The sequence below is a fragment of the Aspergillus alliaceus genome (genome assembly GCF_009176365.1).
Source record: "Aspergillus alliaceus strain CBS 536.65 unplaced genomic scaffold BDW43scaffold_71, whole genome shotgun sequence".
Classification (NCBI taxonomy): domain Eukaryota; kingdom Fungi; phylum Ascomycota; class Eurotiomycetes; order Eurotiales; family Aspergillaceae; genus Aspergillus; species Aspergillus alliaceus.
Genome location: NW_022474754.1, coordinates 67,300 through 87,298, shown reverse-complemented (window position 1 = coordinate 87,298; position 19,999 = coordinate 67,300). Strand labels below are relative to the sequence as shown.

The following is a 19,999-nucleotide window of genomic DNA, read 5'->3' as shown; positions in this document are numbered from 1 at the left end:
GCAATCCTCATTACCTTTAGTCAGCAGAACCAGATCATGTCAAGGTTGCCAGGTCCCAACACCCAAGGTACATTAGCGTTTCTTGATGATTGGTGCCCTCCGTAATCGGAATGCCTTCCCTATTCTGGGCGTGGCGTACGTGAGTGGCTTGGCTTTTGCTCGAAAATACGTCACTGGGATAGGAAAGATCCAGACAAACATCTGCTGGCCAGTTTTGCTTTGAAACAAACTACTACTGCACATATCCCGATAGGGCCTTCACTTAAAGGCAAGGGGCCAATGATGGAACTATGGGTGCCATACAGAAGGTACCAAGGAGGTAGATATTTTGAGTGAATGTGGAGTGAAGCTGATGTCTAGACGGACTGTTGATTAAAATCTTATCACCTCTATACGATGATTCTGTAGTCTGACAGTTAGATTGAACAGGGTTGGGGAGGAACATAAGTCCAATTAGGAGGCCCTGGGAGTTATTATCAATGCTAGTATCGCAGAATAGAGTAAATCAACCTACATCCATAAGGACAGAGACAATCATCATTCAGACATTGAAACAGACCAGCGGGCCATATTTTTTTAGTCCAGTTTCTCGGATCAGTTGTACCCGGACAACTCGTAAGAACCTTAAATTCAGACATGTGTCCACGACGCATACAAGTACCTAGATATTATGTCCCAGTATCGATTAATAAAATGTATCTGTACGAATAAATCAGGGGTATTCTTAGGGGGGTAAGAGAAAGGACACATATATTATTAACAGGGGGATTTATGTATGCTGGGATCTATATACAGAACACGGCAATATTGATTGTAATGATGAGACAGACAGTTACCCACTTCACTCTCCTGGCTTTCAATCTCTTATCTACTACAACGTAGATTCGATTGGTAATGACCTGTATGAGGTATTGTATCTCAATAGCCCAGCAGAGTAGTAGCACCGATAGCACAGATGCACTGAGGGGACAATATTAGTACAGTAACATAGGATCAACCGGTCTTCTAGGGTCATACATTATAGGGATCACTTCTTCAAACACTAGCCACTCTATTACTCCAATTGACAGATTTGACAAGATCTCAATCCAGATAAGAATTATATAAGGGCTCTTGTACAGCTTCTTAATAGCCGCAGTCTGTTTGATTGCATTCCAGACAGTAAGAAAGCTAAAACCCAGTATGAAGCCGGTGGCCAGCCCGATCAGCTTAAAATCAGTGACCGGGGCGCTCATCTTTCCCTCAAAGATTAGGGTGGAATGCAGTAAGATACAGTATAGAAAGATGTGCACTACAAGACATACAGTCAACACGCGCTAGAAAAGATCTATACCAATAGCTATAAGGCTTAAGAGTCTCTTCCCGGATGGCTCATTTACAGTCCAGGGCTATTAATATCCTTCAAGGACTGTGATAAGGCAAACATCAGGAAACTAATTTCCTAGTGAACTAATGTGAAGGGCAAAAATCCGATTATTCACAATTCAAGGCTAGTTTAATTTTAGTAATAAAAACTGAGGTAGTGTTGTGGTTTGCCTTTTATTCAGCATATGTGGGAAGTGAAGTATCCTCTTGACTTGTTTTTGTGCCCAATGTCTGTTTGATCTGCAGTGACAAGCCACAAACTAATTGAGAATACCCTAAATTCTTTGTTTTGGGAGACCAAGCAAAACCGCTGAATCGTAACCTATGGTTTGTTGCATAACTACAGGGGTAGTGGGAAACTCAGCATCAACAAGCTCACCGTTCTCCAGCTAGTCAGCACTTTTAAGTTGAAGTTTTTAGATTGCAAGCCAGAGAAAGAGAAGACAGGGAGGGGAAAGAGAGGTTTCGTGTCATTATCCAGGGAGCCGTTCAGCCATCCTTTTTGATCTGGATATGCTTTATGTACACTCAGAACAAATTAATTAGATCTAACGCTAGACAAACCTCCTTGGCACTACAAAGAGTAAGACGCGGAGTACAAGTGAAAAGGAACCTACTATACAAATAGAATAAACCCCAACCCCATCGCCTCCCCAACCCCAAAAAAAGATAAATCTAAATATAAAATACTTAATTCCTAAGATGCGCCAACAGAATCTCCATAAACAGAAGCTGCCTTGTTTTCGTAGCTTCTTAGTATCGTTTCGCACGCTAGGGTACCTATAATGTATGACCCAAAAATAAAAATTCGGCCCGAAAGAAGACCCGACACGCAGTGGATCGACTTTCCCGAAGGGGGTCTAGGGCATTTGGACAACATGGCTGTTCTCCACTTCGCCTACTGACCGATTAGATCGTCCAAAGGCTTCGCTCATATGTCAGCTCCACTGTGGCAAGGGGGGTTCGTCGTCTGGACCTCGCTATCATAGCATGGCCATGCGTACCTTCCAGATAAGGAAAAGTAAGTGTGAGTCAAGCCCCACCGATCCATTCAATACTACCCCAAAGCAAACTCTATATGGGTTTATCCAGTTGAAACCTACACAGTAGACTTGTATCGCGGTAGTCCCCTGCGCCACCTTTGTAGCCATTGCCCTAATTCCTCCATGTATACATGATACACCCATTTACACTCGCTGTCTGCCTATCAATTGGTCCCAAAATAAAATAACATAAAATAAATAAGATAATATAATAAAAAGTCAAGAAATGAAAAATTAGAAGTGAGAATACAACATGTCAATACACAAACAATCGACTCTAAGCATGACCGTGTTACGATAACATTGTATACAGGTGGTTACGCATATCAAACATGTCACTGTATCGGTATTGTCCAACATCATTTGCTAATTAGCAGGATTTCGAGCGTCATATAAATTGGTTCATATTCCGTCATTGTGGCGCAGCTCTTCGCAGCGAAGGATCAACCAAAATCTCGATCTGATCAGCGAACCCTCCGCTTACAGTGAGATTGAAAGCTCGCTGGTTCACGAACCAGCCCTTACCGGCCACAAACAATCTAGCTGGTTCCAGAAGAACCTTATCTAGAATCAACATGACTAGCAGAGACTACAGAAGACCAGATTGCTTATCAGGTCCCGTTGATTGGCATATTGTGCAGAACGCCAAGCCCAATGAAGTTCGGGAGCTTCTTAGTGAAAGTAAGTTTTACCTTGTCTCTCTCTTAGCTTGTAAGCCCAACTGTAGCTCAGAAAATTGCAGAGAACCTAGTCTTCGGTAAACGCAACGGCCGCCTACGATGTCAGGTCGTATTTGCCTCTTCAATTCCTGCCCGAAAGTAAATTTTTCATCATCTCTGTAGTATTTACTTTTAGTTCGACTTCTCACCGGGGTTTCTTCTCACCAGTGGCGATTTACCCACCCGTTATTATCCGATAGTCTCCAGAGTCATCCATTGGGTGATCCAATACCTGATTCCCAACCGAGCGCCGCACCTCATATAAAATTCAGCCCGTGACTGAACTACTAGGGCCTTTATCGACATAGCAATCATATTTCTATACAAAATCTGATTAGGACGTTAATTAGGACATTGTCTGCGAGTGTTCCCTAGAACATGACGATCACTAGAATCACTAGAGCGCGGGGGCGCTCGTACGCGCGGCCTTATTGGAGATAAGCTCTTGATCTATAAGTATAGTATCTTGATCTTCTTTAGCCTCATTTTCATGCTGTATATACTCCCGAGCTTCCTGGGCTGAAAAGTCATCCATATAAGTGATTTGGCGATTAGATCACTTTTTTTTCTGCTGTAGTTCATGGATTGTAGCCCGTAAACATTGATTTTCTTGAGCTAAAAATGCCCCATCGTTGTATACCATTTCACATCGTTTAATCAACTGACTCAATGCAGTCTTTGTAGGAGAACGGGGGCTCGGGGGCTCTGTGTGCGAGCCCTTACTAACTCTTTAATTATAGTTGTCTGTTACTGTAGCTGCTTGATATTATAAGGAGATTTCGGCACAGAATTAGTTGCTTGACGGCCTGGTGGTTGAAGGGGTGTTAAGCCTTATAGTAAGGCGTCCAAGAACCTCTTCTGGGTTGAATGGAACTAAACCAGCACCTTGAAAAGCACTTAGAACATTACCTATAGTAAATGCTATATCAGGAGTTTAGGATAGATCTTGATAAAATCAAGCTTGTCTATATGGTTAATTCCAAGTATTTTATCTTGAACTAAGTGTCCGCACGCCTTTTTTAAAGGTGGAAAAATGCTAACATCAAGGGGTTGAAGTGTATTTGAGGAATGAGGCGGTATGTAGATAGGGACCGTTTTCACTGCATATCTTATCGAATTCAGGAGTGGGATAGCTGCCGTGGCCATCTAAAATAAGTAACCGATATTTTTCAACCGTACGACCAGCTGTAGTAGGCATAAAGTCCTTTTGAAGCTGGCGTAGTCCAAATTCATCAGTTGCCCAGCCATTCCTACTGATTTCGAATCTCCAATGATATGGAATATTTGGATCTTTGTAACAACCCTGTATATGAACTTTTCCCTTGAAAATAGTACAAGGTGGTAAAGCATATCCGGTAGAGCCAACGCACTCAATTGAAGTAACCCATTCTCAATTTCCTGGCTGAATAACTTGATGGTTTCCATATAAATGGGACCTAGTAGCTACTTTTTTAATAGCTGTAAGACCCATTGTATCCTGTCTCATCAAAGTTATAGATATCTACAGTAGCGATACCGTACTGCATTACAGCAACCTGAACAAGATTAAACCACTTTTTTAGGATCTTTAGATTCTTACATTTAGCGCGCTGATAGATATATCGACGAGAATAAATAGCCTTTATTTCACATTAGCGTTTGACTGCTGACCCAGTTTTTGCCGATTGATTGAGATAATATTGAAATCAGAGTCTGTGAGGATATTGGCCATGTGTTGGACCTGAGATGGCCGGGAAGCTGCTCCGTGTTTGAACAAGGGGATTGTATCTCAGTCAATCTATGGCAATCTGCGCCGATTTTCAGTGCGTGATAGAGTGCCATTTAAACAACGACGTATTGTTCTTTCCGTTGTGAATTAAAGCTCGATCGATAAACTATAGAGCTTTATATTCAGAATAAATTTTGTGTAGAATCAGGTTGATTGGAAAACAATCTGATGCTCAACTTGTATATAACCCCTCAGGTTTACAGAAGAGAACAATCAATCAATCCTCTAAAACACAACTCTTTCTGATATGAATCTATAGGAGACACGTGATCGCCTAGCGGCTTGGCCGGATCACCAACTCCTTCAGCCCCTGAAGGCTTTGCCGATTAGTTAGCCAGATAGAAGCGCTGAAGATAGTCGATAGAGTCGTCCATAGAATTGAGTATCTATCGAAATGGCATCCGGTCCTCAGTAGGCTACGTACGTGTAGCTGATACAGCCTCGTTCTGCCCATCTTTCCCCTGAGATCACAACACTTTCAGAGACATTAAAGATGCGTGCAGCCTCACGAATTGGCTCCTTGCTTTTTAATAGCGGAAACTGCAAGCAAGACCCTTCTCTCTTTCTCAGCTGAATTATTTGAACCTGTACGCGCTTTTGGTGGCATGGTAAGTGGTTGAACCGAGCGAGAGTTCCAACCGCGCGGAGGTGCGACGCTCGTTTGGGAATTACGTTACAGTATTCTATTATTTTGTAGTCAGTAATAATTACCGCCACTAGCTGTAAATAGGCTCCGGTGGTTACACAAAATCCTTTTGTCTAGACGGTACCGCGGATATGTCGAAGACACGGTAATAGGCAGGGCTAGAATTTGTCCGGATCCTAAAATCAGCCCAGTGGCTATGCTGACCGCGCCTACTACCGATCCTTAAGATGGTCATTCATTGTTCTTCTGTAGTATAGCGAGGAAGTCTAAAATTGGCGTCACACGCCCTAGGTCTAAATGTCTTTGTCCATGTACTGTATCAACTTATTCTATGTCCACTTCTAAAAAGAACGCTGAATAGATGCTAGCTTGTGCAAATTTTATTAAGCGGGCCCCTATCTTCGAGTAATGAAAACATGACTTTCTTCAAACGGTTATGCCGTTATATAAGTACATAACTAACTAGGAAAACAGACGCTTACATAAAGTAGGGAAGTAACTAGGTTTATGTCCGTGTGACTAGGTCCTAGCTTAAGGCAGGAAGTGGACCTGGATGTCATCCTTGTTGAGAATCGTGGTGATTGCTGATTGCAGCATTCGCCACGGGAAGACCTTCATGTCTTTTCGGATGGCGACTGCTCTCGGGTTCCGAAAACCTCGGACCATACGTGTAAATTCAAAGCTTTCCGGGTCCGACTTTGATATAAAGTGCGGTTGGAAGCGGTCCAGATTTCGTCGGATCCGACATCTCTGCAGTTGCAGTATACGTGTCTGGAGGAGCCACTGAAGAAGCTGAATAATATCAGAACTGGTAATAAAACGGTCTTCTCTCCCAGGCCAGTAGATACAGCTAGTGCATATATAATCGACTTCCGTCAGCTGATAGAAAGGAGGGGAAAAGCTAATATCAATAAATTGACGGTTCTCCTGATCACGGATAAAGTAGACAATTCTTCGACGTTGGGCTGTCTCCTCTCTGGTCCAGTTAAACGCCATATCCATAACGGCGGATTTCATGTAGAGTAGAGAAGAGTCGGACAATTGCGGGGTGGATTTCACAGAGGCGTCGCTGTTGTCTAATTCTGTGGTCGGTAACGTCACGTCTGTTGAACCACTAAATTCCCAGGAAGGTTCAAGTTTATGCCCCTCACTAATCACGTACGGTTCAGCCTCAGATATCACAGTAGGGACAGGCATTTTTGCAGCAGGAATGTTGTTAATAAGGTAGTATGGCCGCTGAGATGGTTCGATTATTTCCAAAAAGTGGCCTGGCTGATCTATGTTGCTCACATCGACGACGCCAGCTTGCGGTTCGAAGAATGTATTGTAGGACATGAGCTGTTGCCTACCCTGTAATGGTGGAGAGAGGGAACATGGCCAATATCCCTGATTTCTGGCTGCACAGGGGTCACTGATATTTGGCTGGAAAGAGATCTCTCCAATATAGAGAATATATGGAGCTAACGTTGCCGTATCATGGACCACTACCCAGAGAGGGGTACGGGGACTAGTACCCTGCTCGTTAGGCATGTGGTGAATACCGGCGCTCACGGAATACTGGTGTTTTGAGCTCCAGATTCCTGAGTAGGAGATGCTGCATTGGATATTCCCGCATGTGCCAACTATTAGAGGGGTCCACAGCTCATCGGCTAGCAACAAAAAAGGCGACTGGAGGTGGAGGTAGACCAGTATCCCTTCTGGCCCGTTGTCAGGTAGAAAATAGAGAACCTCAGGCTGCAGGGCTTCTTGATGGCAGACTATCCCGGACAAAGTATTGCTGTTGTCAGAAGAAGAAAGCTCCTGGCTAGATCGTAGGACCGGTGTATCCTGAACGAAGCCCAATTCTTTGTGGATCGACATGTACACAAATAGACTGCTGTTTCCCCAGTTGGAAATCTAATAATGATAATATTAGCAGCTGTTGCATTTGATGGCATGAATTGTATTGGAATATGAACACAATAAACGGAAGCAAAATCAAAAGACAGAGAAGTTATAGGCCTAGTTAAGACAATCTGTTATAACACGAGGACGTTGGGCCATATATTTTTAGCTTCCACATACCTCAATATTAGGAACAGGCGTTGTGGCTAAGCTATTGACGTCTTTAATCTCCTCGCGTAATGAGTTCTATATAGCGTAGTAAAAGAGTGTAAGACTCACATAAGTCTGAATTTATATCTAATTTATCTTCCTATGTTCCATATGTTACCTCTTTGTAAACTTTGTGCCTGAGATTTAGTCAAACATCTCTGTTTTACTAACCTGTGGGCCTGGAGATCTCTGTACATCGTTCTAGGTTTGAGTAGATCTCGCCGTGGGCCTCAAGCCAACCCTAGTAAGGATCATACCCAGCCAAAAACAATCCTTATCCAATTTGTATTTATATTCAAATCGGTTTTCCAGAACTTCCCTTAACGAACTGTATAAGAAGAGTAATATGGTCATAAGTTACTATATATATATATATATATATATATTATTATTATCACCATCATCATTATTGAAAGGGCCTCGCCCATTGCATAGACCAAGAAGTAGGATAACAATAATACAGAGGGAAGTTTCATTAGAAAACAATTTTTCTTGTTAACTAGTAACCCTGCCCCATCAATAAAAGAAAACAAGCTTGATAACTAAGTTAATTATTTATTATGTACCTATCTACTATTTGCCTACATCTTCCGTTCTACATCAATATTAGCTAAAGGTTATACACTCCTTCCTATTGTACTATCTGCTGAAAATGTTAACGACACTTCACAGAAACCTTGGACCTCAGGCCAGCCTTAGCATGACTGCATGAGTAAGAAATATATTCAGCAATGGTTACTAGAGTGGCGTTTTGCAGTATGATACGGTTTCAATACATTCAGTATTACATTCCTACTCACCCTATTCCAATAATAACTGATAATCATTACTATCCCATAATGGAAATTTTCTCATGGTCCCTAAGAGAACCATAGATTTTACATAGATTTTAGTAGAAACCTAAAGTACACTAATATAGTGACGCCCTTCGGATATGTTCGCAATCCAAGCCCCACACAGCAGCCCTATCTCCCAAACCTGGGACAGGTCGAAGAAGTCAAAAGACCTTCCTATCCTATAATTTCATTTTCTCCTCAATTTTTTAAGTGTCGCCACGTCATTGTGGGAGCAAATTTCCTCATTTTCGGGTAGCTAGATTACAAGATGATCACTAAGCACGCTGAAACAGAGGCTTAACTATGGTAACGATCCTTGGCATTTGTAGTATATCATTGGCTCTAACTCCATTCTCGGTCTCGACAATGGAAGATATGCGGACACCATATCTCTCAAGGGGATACCAAGCAGAGCACCACACAGAGTATTCCCACCTGTTCATGCTCTATTGTATAAGAATCACGCCATATGGCTGTAACTAAGTAAAATTGCCCTACTGTAATAACCGTCTATTGTATTATTGCGTGCCGAATTCCTGCTATTACTCCTAAGTGCCGGTAAGTAATTGTTGTATTATTATTACTATTAATCAAGTCTAACGTCCATATCGAGCCATTCGCTATGACAGACACAACTATTGTATTTTGTTGTGATTCCCCAGTAGGCCAGGGGAATTAACATAAAGAGAACTAAGCCATTGAATTGGATGAGCAAACTTGGTTAGAACACAAAATTCATCTGTGGGAGGCGCATTATATAGGCGAGGAACTAGCTGATCCTTCGGATCCTTCAAGGTTGACCTCAAATTCATCACACATACCAAAGCCCTTCGAAACTAGGACTGTAGAGCATTGTTTCTGCTAATAGAACCATGTTTCACTCTCAGGGTGGCGAGAAGATAAGGATGACGAATTAGGGCATTGCAGCCATTTCCTTCTCTGAAATCACCCTAGCAGAAAGTTCACGCAACGGTTGATCCAGGCCACTGGATACAGCAGTCAAGATGAGGCTGACCTAGAGCAAACCAACGCTACTCAAAAACGGCGCGCTATTCTTTCCGCTACTTCTACTGCTAGGCCTGAGAAAATCTGAACCACAAGACAGCATTCATTTATCCAAGGGCCAATATTGCCGGGTCCGGGTGAGTCAAGACCACGCACAAGGGGGCGCGACCCTGTTCTGGTGTTTATGATACTCGGCAACCGCTGCCGCATGTCATCTGGGAAAGCACTATCTTCATCCTAGAGATAGGGACTGTTGAATATCTCTCTATCCGCCCAAGTGGTATCAATGGGTCTATGGCCTTGTATAACCAGACAGTTGTAGCCAGCGTTGGACTCCTCGCGGTAGTATTCACGAACCATGGAATGGCATCTGTACCTGACTATAGAGGACTTTTTATATGTATTATGCTTAATATCTTAGAAACCGTGCTATTTAGGAAAGATATTAAGGCAAGATTAATTTACGTAATATTTGTCATATTTAAGAAGAAAGACATTATCGGATACATTCCTGCTATTAGTAATAAATACGGCACCCGCATTGGTTAGTTATATGAGATAGTTGGTAAAGAAATAGTTGGTAAAGAGAATCGATCTATGTTAGCGTGAAGAGCAAGCTTAACAGTAAGCTCAGTAAAAGCCCTGTTCACTTTGGCAGGGGTATATAGGTCAAAGTAGGGAGCAGACACTACTAAGACAGGAGCCTGATGTCACAGATCGGATAGCGATCCGGCCTGATAAACGTACAGGATACCCTGACCCAGGTGCATGGACAAATGGCCGCCAATGTGGAACATCAGGCCATACAACGGTTTGATTTCCAATAAGAATTCTGAACCCCTTTAGGTGTAGCGCCTTCAGCTATAAATTAGCGAACCATTAGTAGTAGTAGGGGCAAGAATCAGTTTCCTGTCTGAATAGTATCTACTGCCTGTCTTTAATCTTCCTATGTCCTAGTTGACAGGGCTTCTACCCTAATAGTAGATACCCTTGACTTCCTATACCACAAACGATTCGATAATTTATAGCTGAAGGCTCTACGCCTAAAGGATACAGAAATGCCCTTGGAGATCCTAGCCATAGGGTGGTCTGATATTCCTTATCGGTGACAATCGGGGGCCGATTCGTTCATGCACATGGGAGAGGATATGTTGTACGCTTATCAGGGAGAATCAATCTGAGACATTATTTGCCTGTACAAGCAAAAGGTCTCTACTTGTTTCCATATATGAAGTATTTGACTTACAGAAGCAATTGGTAATAGCATGTATACAATATATACATATATAAATTATACCACATTGTTACGCCTGGGTATTCGGGCAGGAGCTATATGTAGTTAGCTGCTCTTGCGTAGCGGGAATACAAACCTGTGACCAACTATCCAGTGCGATCCAGTAACTAATAAATACCGCAGTGCCGAGGTATCACGATAGTGGCCTTATCCAAGGTCGCTCACGGTTTGACCGAAGTCCGAAGATAACTCAAGTCCAAAAGGCCAGGCCTACTAAGTACGTATACTCAGTAGTTAAGGAAGTGCGAACGAGTCGAATACTAACTTGATACCAAAGGTGTATCCTAAGTAACAATTAAGATTGATCACGAAGAACTAAACTAAGTACATGAACGAGTGTCCTTATATATCTTCTGTTGGCTACTCCCGTGGTGACTCCCTTGGGGGTAGGTAATGGACTATGCATCACGTGATCTGGAGACCCTTCTTAACCCGTCCTGCGTGGTTCTTGTCATTGTAGTCCTATCACTTTCTGCCTTGCGTGTCCGCTTTTCCCGATAAGGGGCACTGTAACACACATATAATTAATTATACTTTCAGTACACACATATATTTCCAGGTATACTAGTTTATTCTATTAAAATATACCTTTATTTTTTACCTCCAATATATACCCCTAGGCAATCTATACTTTTTAAGTAAGCTAGTATAATAATTACTGTTGTGAACCAAGGCTCGATCAAGTAAACTATAGAGTTTCAACTACGGAATAAATTCCGTATGGAAACAGATAAACAGATTGATTAGACCTTGAGTTGGAACCGCCAAGAGATTTTCTACGCATAAGTAATCATAAACTATTCTAAATAAGGAGCATGCTTATAAATCACGATTTATGCACCTTTATACGTCTTGGCAGCTCCCTCCTAACCTTGGAACCTGAGTCGGACCATTTCGAGGCCTAAGATTGATGCCAATCAATCTGTTGTTCATGCTGTATATAAACCCTTCAAGCTCATGATGAGCAAATTCTACAATCATCAATCTTCCCTTGAAATATGTGATGAATTTGAGGTCAGCCTTGAAGGATCAGCTAGTTCATCGCCTGTGTAATGTGCCTCCCACAGATGAATTTTGTGTTCTAAGTTCGCTCATCCAATTCAATGGTTTAGTTCTCTCTATTTTACATCAATTCCCTTGACCTACTCTGAAATCACAACAGTATGCAACGGCAGCTCGCATTGTAATAACACCATTCGCTAGTACAAATGGCACCAAAGGCTTCATCCACTGCCGATTCTGGCTAGTTAGTGAATATCAGTCTAGATTCATCGGCCATTCCCATCGCAAATCCTTCACAGCTCCGGTTGTTCTATTATCTAGTCACCCTCTTGCAGGATCAGGCTAGTAAAAACAGCAACCACGCATCTTTGTAAATACTGAAGAATCTGGAAAGCCTGGCCACAGTCATTATTAATAATTGCTTTAACTCCATCAAAATAGGAGGCTGTAAAAGGGCCAACATTTGGCGTAGTGTTTTCAGAAATACTTAAATATGCGATGGCCAGTTGATCTTGAGCTCCCAGCATTAGGAAATAGGCAGGGGGCCAAGCTAGTTGGGAATATCGAAAGCCAAATCATCGACTATCGTTGTCATACACGTTTCCTAGCTCAGGTTGGTTTATCATGTACAGTTTCCCAGATATGGTATACCGGTGTGTCGGCATTGTTCCGCACCATTTCCAAATCAGCAGGATTTTGGTCGGTAAAATCCAGGCGATGATTGCCGATTGTACTTGTGAACGTAGATTCGCTGTTGCCATTCGGCCAAAAAGTTTGGGGTGTGGCGCAGCGCCTCGTAGCGAAGGGTAACCAGAACCTTGATCTGTTAGCGAACCTCCGCTGAGCCTGAGATTGAAAGCACGCTGGTTCGCTAGCTAGCGGAACCTGCCCCCACGCGCGCGCCTACTGTACCATGAGTAAACTAGCGTCCTCCACAGTCCCTCCACAAGAACCTCATTTACGATTATGATTCCCCCGTAACAGTGTCTCGACCGGGTTTATCGGTCGAGGATTTATTCCCGGAACGTCAAGCCCAATGAAACTTGGATGCCCGGCTAGTGAACCGTGCATTTTTAACTTGCTCCACGAACGATGGTTGGTTGAGGAACTAGCTTCGGCTATAGCATCGAACCAGGATACTGTTTATACAGAAGGGAAGTGGTATTAAAAGACACAATTTTGAGGCTCCGAGACAACTCTAAAGATAAATGAACTCCACATGGTCACAAAGCCTAGAATAAGCCAGGTTTCTGTATAGCCTACACAGACCTTACCGATGGTCTCTGCTGAGAGGGACAGTGGAACCATCGGTGGGGCTACTAGTTTTATCTTTTCAGATTCGTTATTAAGTTTTTAAATCAATTCATTCTGAGACGGGTGGACTTATGCTGTATGCTAGGCGTTTGATCCTGCTGTCTTACAGGCATAAATCCCACCTAACATGAATGATATTCCACCTCACAATGGGTTTGGTACAAAGCTTCTAATTGGCAGTCGTGTCAGGGTACTCTTTCCCTGTTGTACCGATTGTGTAATATACGGAGAGCAGGCGTCTGGACTAACCTAGAGTCAAAGAATAGTCAAGGGATCCCCAAGGCACCAGAGACTTTTATTTAAAAGGGACGCCATTTATTCAGGGGCGTATAGCCTATGATAAGTTCCGGAGACGATATACTAATTAATCCATAGTTTGGGCAGTGGGAGGATGGGCAAAAAACCGAATATTATGCGGTAGCGGCGGTTCTCTGAATCATTGACTCCTGCTCGTATATACACTATCGTTGGCTTATAATGGTGGGTATCGGCCGTACTGGGCCTCAATAAATCTGCCTAAGTTGTTCCTAGGAGCTCAGAACCTAGCTAGGAGATATCGCAAGAACTATATAAGGCTATAGCAAAGCTCAGATTCAAGGCTACTCACCATAGAAAACTCAATTTCTAGATTTAGTTAACTACCTTGTCTACAACAACATAGGCTAAGCTGACTTTTCTAGCCAAGCTTCACTGAATGTTTAGATAGTGCTCGAACAATTTCAATGTTTTTCGCATTGTCAAGCGCTTTTATTTGTCAGTGCCCCTGGCACGCTAAGAACTCAAACACCTATGTTTCACTAAACTGAATATTTGTCTATGAGTAGCAAACTATAAGAGGCTATATGTATCCAACATGGGACTTGATACTTTGTCACAGAACATTTAAAGAGCGTGCCAACCTCTGATATTTCTCAGTGGAGGTCAATTCTTCCAGTACTCTAATCAACTAATCATTGTTTCCTAACTGCTTTTTACTGTATTCTCTCTCTTTCATTGTTCATTTACTATATACTCTGTTTTCAATTTATATATTGCCAATATCTTAACTATAACCGGTTTCCTGCTGAGCCAAGTGATTGCTCATGGCGTGAATACCTGTATCAAGAATAATAACGGGATAGCTATGCCTGGTCTTACTGGTATATATTTATATTATTAATATATATCTATCTTAATAGAGTTTTAGGTGTCTAACAGTTTTAGTTATAGATAGAATGCTATGCAGCTGCCCCTCTGCCGCCTGTGGCACGCAAGGGTAAACCATGATTATCTGGAATCAGGAGATAGATAGCAAAAGGCCTCTCTACTCAGCTAGGCTAATAAAGATAGCTCTATAAATCCTGCTACTGTTATTAACTCTTTTATAGAACTAGTAAGAGTAACAGTAAACGTGCTGTCTTTACTGATTGATATATAATCTCTCATTACACTATTTTGCCTCCTAAATTCTAATGCTTCGGCAGGTCACTAAATGATCAATGATGCAGCTAGTATTATCACCAATCCCGGCGTGCTATTCTTAATGGTTCCTACTTTTTCTCCCTACGTACATGGCATGCTTGGGCTGACTCTCTCCAGATACTCAAGACCTTGCCAGCGCAACACCATTTAGAGGCGTCATTAAGAGTGAGATATTGCTGGTAGCCTATATAGAAAGCTGACTTGGATATCTAGATATGCAATCCACTGTTGATGATGTCGCTGGTCTTGTTCCAGAATGGGGTCTGGAGCAATGACCTCCAGTGATTCCAAGGAGAACAGGAACTAATAATATGATGGACATGATTTCTCTAAAGGCCTTCCTATCCTAAGTATAGACAGTGATATTACTATAACCTATTACTAGGTATATCCATCTATTCCTGGTCAAGTCTCCCTTATTAACCATGTCCAGGTGAATCAAGATGGTGCCGTTCTTTGTTCGCTGATATTAATGCCACGAGTAGTGGAACCGACCCAAGGGCTTTTAAAAGTGCCCAGGTTATCAAGAATATTCCCGGAGTTACTGGTTTCCCTACTTCAAGCACCATGAACTACGATGTCCAAGTTAAGGTGCCTTCCGGTATGAAGTGCAGTGGAACCGTTGGTGCTGCTCTCAATGTTTGCATAGTTCGGGTGCGCAACAACGCCATTTCGGGGCCCTTTGGTGGCTCGGCCGCTTTTACCAACTAATTAGGTACAGATTTGTGTAAACTTGCATATGACCTTACACTCTCCATATATGGTTTGGTGTCCTTCATTTCTTAATTATTATCGTGTAATTACCCCCATGCCGCTTAGCTGGCTATCGTGCTATTAATGCATTATTTTGCTATAAAGGTCACATGTTCTAGACTGATTTATATTTATCACGTCGGTTATCCGGTTATATTGTATCTTTATCACTGAGGCCAAGTTTCCAAATGGCAGATTTCCACTTCCTTGCCTTCTTGAGACTGTTCCTACCCACCCACCATGCCAAAATCAACCGGAGAACATGAAACACGTATAATCGAGGCCTGCGAAGCTGCCCGGACGGGGAAAAAAAAAACTGAAAATCGCACAGATTACACGACAATTTAATATTCCACACCGCACACAGTATGGCTGACTTCATGATGGAATACAAGCCCTTACAGATTATATACCTATTGTCAACCAAAATGACCTAGCGCTCGGAACATCAAAATCAACACCCAACCAAAATACGTTATTTTAACGCGTCAATCAATCAAGTAAGGCCTCCTAAGGCCCCAGGAACCGCTATGGAGGCCTCAAACCCCCGTGGTGGTGGCCTACCGAGCGCGTCGAGGTGGATGCCCCTGAGCGGGATACCACCACCACCAACACCAACACCGATATATCGAGGGGCCCCTAGGTCCCTAGAGATGCCTGCAGATCTGGAGCAGGATCTAAGCAATAGCGAATCTAGCAGAGCCCCAAGCAGGGCCAGTTATAGGAGTAGCAGGAGCACACGAAGCGCCCAAAGCATTCGAAAACGAGGCGGAAGAGACCAGATACAGCTGGGTCCCAGCCGAAATTCAGGTCAAGCCCTGCGCAAGCAATGCCAGGCTCCAGTAGAATCACTAGAGGACCAAGAGCTCGAACATCAGTTAGAGCTAGAGGAGATACAGGCCTATATCAATCAGGCAATAGAGGCTCAGATAGCTCAGCAACGAGCCAGCAAATTACCATATGAGGCCCGAATCAAGGCCTTAGAGGAGACAGTTCAACAGCTTCAACAGGCCCAAGCAACTCAGGTAGCTCCCCCTACAGCTCCAAAGCTTCCAGCAGCGCGAAAAGCACCCCAAACAGCACTAACTCAGGCTCCCCAGGGGCCCCGACATCCCCAAGGCCAACAGGCAGAGTTTTCTGCGTAGAGACCACAAGGCAGAGCCGCATCTAAGGCTACTAGGCTGAGCAAACCTGAAGCTACATATGCAGATATTATAGCTCTACTAAACACGAATCCCGGAGGGCAGGGATGGCAGACAGTCACCAAGAAACGCTCTCAAAAGGCCTCTAGAATCCAGACTGAGATATCACCACCATCTCAGCTAAAAGCTGCGAAGCGGACCCCATTAGAGGCCCGCAGATTAATCTTCAGACGAGAGAATAGCCTTGAGACACCTAAAGCGGAATGTGAAGATATTATTTTAGGGCTTAATATCGCCCTTACCGAGGCAGGACTGCCGGACTTTCTACGGGTAGTAGATGCAGGCTACACCCGGACCGGGGCTATTTCTATCATTTTGCAGAAAGGATCCCTGAATCACATGCTATTATCAAGATATACAGACCTTTTGATAGCAGCTGCTAGGAAGATAGATGCTGCAGTTATCTCATTAGAAGCACCAGAGCAATGGTATCGACTAAAGGTACATGGGGTGGGTTCCTACCAAGCGATATCTTAATCTAGGCCTAGGCCTCGCAAGGCAAGAAATTGAAGCAGGCAGTGCTGTTCGTCTGAAACGGGATCCTACCTGGCTGAAAAGTCCAGAGAGCCTTAGAAACAGCACCCAGAAAGGATCTAGCATTGTGATTACAGTAGGATCACTGATAGAAGCTCAACAGATCCAAGCAAATGGCATATGCTTTGGAGGCACGAGATATAAAGCGGAGCACTTTTGGGAGCTAGGACCTGATACAGTGTGCCCCCGGTGCTGCGGAATAGGACATAAGAGCTTTAGGGCCTGTGGTGAACGCCCACCAAAATGCTATATTTACGCTGGGCCCCATGAAGGCCTAAATCATGCTCATTCCTAGGCTGCTCAGCTAAAGCAGGCAAGGCATGCCAACACACCCCAGCGAGGTGCGGCAACTGCGGGGTAGACATCCTGCCCTAGCTGCCAGCTGCCCAAGCAAATAGGCAGCCCGAAAATACCGAAATTAAGCTTCTAAAGCGCTATCTAGCTCACCGGCAGTACAGGTAGTCATTAGAAGGCGCCCAAGAAGTGCTTCAGAACTGGATAGCCCAGTTAGGGAAGCATCTAGTGATCCTCAGATCAACAATCCTAGGCCTAGCTCAACCCTAGGAACACCACAAACAGCTATTCAAGCACCACTGCCAAGCACCCCCCGGGACCAAGTAATGGAGGATCCTCAAACGCCCAGACCCCTAGGATCTACCAACCTATCTCAATGCTAGTGTTGCAGCAGAACTGCCACAGGGCCTATGCTATTACTATAGCAGCCTTGGAGGCAGGGCTCCAGAGACAGGCAGATGTAATCTGCTTGCAGGAGCCCTACATCGCACGTGATCTTCGACATTCAGCCTATCTATTATACTGGCCGGAGAGGGAAGAGCATAAGCACCACAGAGTGCTAATAGCAATTCGAAAGGATTTAATGGATATAATAGCTGTTGAAGCCAGAACTGATCTAATCAGCCACCTCTATATACTAGCCCTAGATATCTGGAAACTTGATAGGGGCAGGAACCGTGTACGAAGAACAAGGATAGTCAATTGCTATAATAATTGGTTAGGAGAAGAATACTGCTGGCAGGGTGATAGTCCTAGGCACCGACAGGCTATCGAGGACACAGAATAGGAGCAACTGGTAGAGGGGAGATGCCTCCTCCTAGGTGATTTTAATGCCCATAGCCCCATGTGGAATCCCCAAACTAGCAAACGGATCAATGCAGCACCCCTAGAGGGCCTGATTGAGCGATTTAATCTGCATATCAATAATGAATCAGAGATCCCTACCAGACCTAAGCGCACCCCGGGCATCTCAATCATTGATTTAGCTATATCTACCGCAGAATTAGGTCCGGTAGATAGCTGGCTAGTTGATAAGGAATGCCCTACAGGCTTGGATCATGAACTGATATTAATAGCTTGGAGGGACCTAGAAAGGAGGTCTATAGAAACCAGTAAACAGGTGACTGGATGGCAGATTGAACGCCTGCGTACAGATCCTGTGGCTCTGGACAAGGCGAAGCAGACATGGGATGCGCTTGCAGCATGCCAACCAGTTCTACTAAATAGCTGCAGTAGGGCTGAGGTGGAAGAAGAGGCAGTATGGCTTCAAAATACCCTAACACAGGTGCTTAATGAACATACTAAGCCTATAAGGATGACCCCGTTCTCAAAGTGTTGGTGGGGACCACCGGTCAAGACCAGTCATCAAGAATACGCTAGAGCTAAAAGAGCTTGGGAAGCAGGTCTAGAAACTTATCAAGATTTAAAAGAGACACGAAATGCCTACTATAGCACTATTCGGAAGGCAAAACGTGAATGCTGGGAGACCTTTCTAATAGGGCAACCTAAAGAACTCCAGGCAGAGCTAAAGGATAGACTGGGACCTGATGATACAGCCCGATGCTGGCAAGCACTAAGATACTGCGAACCTCAGGCTACTGGAGCTACACCAGTGCTCCAGGGTCCCCAGGGACAACAGGCAACTGCTCTAGAGGCAAAGGAAGCTCTAATTAGGGAGATCCTATTTCCTAGAGCCCCTAGAAATGAAGCTATTGGAGATATTCCTGCAGGCAACATACATCAGGAAATCAATATTAATAGGGTTCAGAGGGCTCTGTTTAGCCAGGCAATTCAGAAAGCACCTGGAATAGACCGGCTTAACTTTCAAGCGCTACGGCTATTATAGGAATGGGATGTAACACGTATAGTGGCCCTAGTACACCAATGCTTCAGGCTAGGTCTACATCTACAAGCATGGAAAACAGCCAAGGGTATCTTGCTACACAAGCCTAATAAGCCTGACTATTCAATAGTTAAGGTATATAGAGTGATCAGCCTACTGAATTGCATAGGCAAAGTAGTAGAGAAGGTGGCTGCTAAGTCTATTTCCAGCCACTGTGAGGCTTCTGGGGCTCTACATCCAGGACAGATGGGGAGCCGCAAACAGCACAGTGCAATTGATGCAGTAGCCTGCCTGATTCAGGAGGTTCACTAAGCATGGGGTCATAAGCAACTAGTGGGAGCTCTTTTTATGGAAGTAAAGGGGGCTTTTGACCATGTGGATGCTGCAAGGCTTGTGAAGCGCATGCTAGAGTTAGGTCTAGATACAGACCTCTGCTGATGGGTGCAATCATTTCTAGCAGATCGTAAGATACAGCTAGTAATTGACCAACAGCTGTGTGCTATACAGCCAATAGAATCAGGGTTCCCGCAGGGCTCACCAGTATCTCCAATTCTCTTCATTATCTATCTAGGGGGGATCTTCAAGGCTGTTAAGCAGGCTGTTCCAGGTATCAGGATACTATCATATGCAGATGATATATGTCTTCTGATATCAGCTATCTCAGTGCAACAGGCTTGCCAGAGATTAGAGCAAGCCGCTGGTATAGCTATTGAACAGGGCAAGCAACAGGCAATCCAGTTCAATACAGAAAAAACAGAAGCAGTCCTCTTCACAAGGAAGAAAGGCAAGGAGCTTAAGAATCAGGTTTATCGGGCTAAGATTCAGA

General features: G+C 43.8%; 3 protein-coding genes across 3 annotated transcripts; 2 read left to right on the top strand and 1 right to left on the bottom strand.

The window, feature by feature from the left end:
• Window positions 1–6,072: 6,072 nt before the first annotated feature.
• Window positions 6,073–7,401, bottom strand: BDW43DRAFT_316255 (uncharacterized protein; the record flags this gene model as incomplete). The annotated part of the gene is made up of 1 exon (XM_032048246.1): window positions 6,073–7,401. One exon carries the CDS (start codon window positions 7,399–7,401, stop codon window positions 6,073–6,075), a length of 1,329 nt encoding a protein of 442 aa, XP_031894885.1.
• A 7,571-nt stretch (window positions 7,402–14,972) lies between these two features.
• Window positions 14,973–15,258, top strand: BDW43DRAFT_316254 (uncharacterized protein; the record flags this gene model as incomplete). Its single annotated transcript, XM_032048245.1, has 2 exons — window positions 14,973–14,980; window positions 15,033–15,258. The coding sequence occupies 2 exons, from the start codon at window positions 14,973–14,975 to the stop codon at window positions 15,256–15,258; spliced, it is 234 nt and encodes a 77-aa protein (XP_031894884.1).
• A 572-nt stretch (window positions 15,259–15,830) lies between these two features.
• Window positions 15,831–16,445, top strand: BDW43DRAFT_316253 (uncharacterized protein; the record flags this gene model as incomplete). The annotated part of the gene is made up of 1 exon (XM_032048244.1): window positions 15,831–16,445. The coding sequence occupies one exon, from the start codon at window positions 15,831–15,833 to the stop codon at window positions 16,443–16,445; it is 615 nt and encodes a 204-aa protein (XP_031894883.1).
• Between the last annotated feature and the right edge of the window lie 3,554 nt (window positions 16,446–19,999).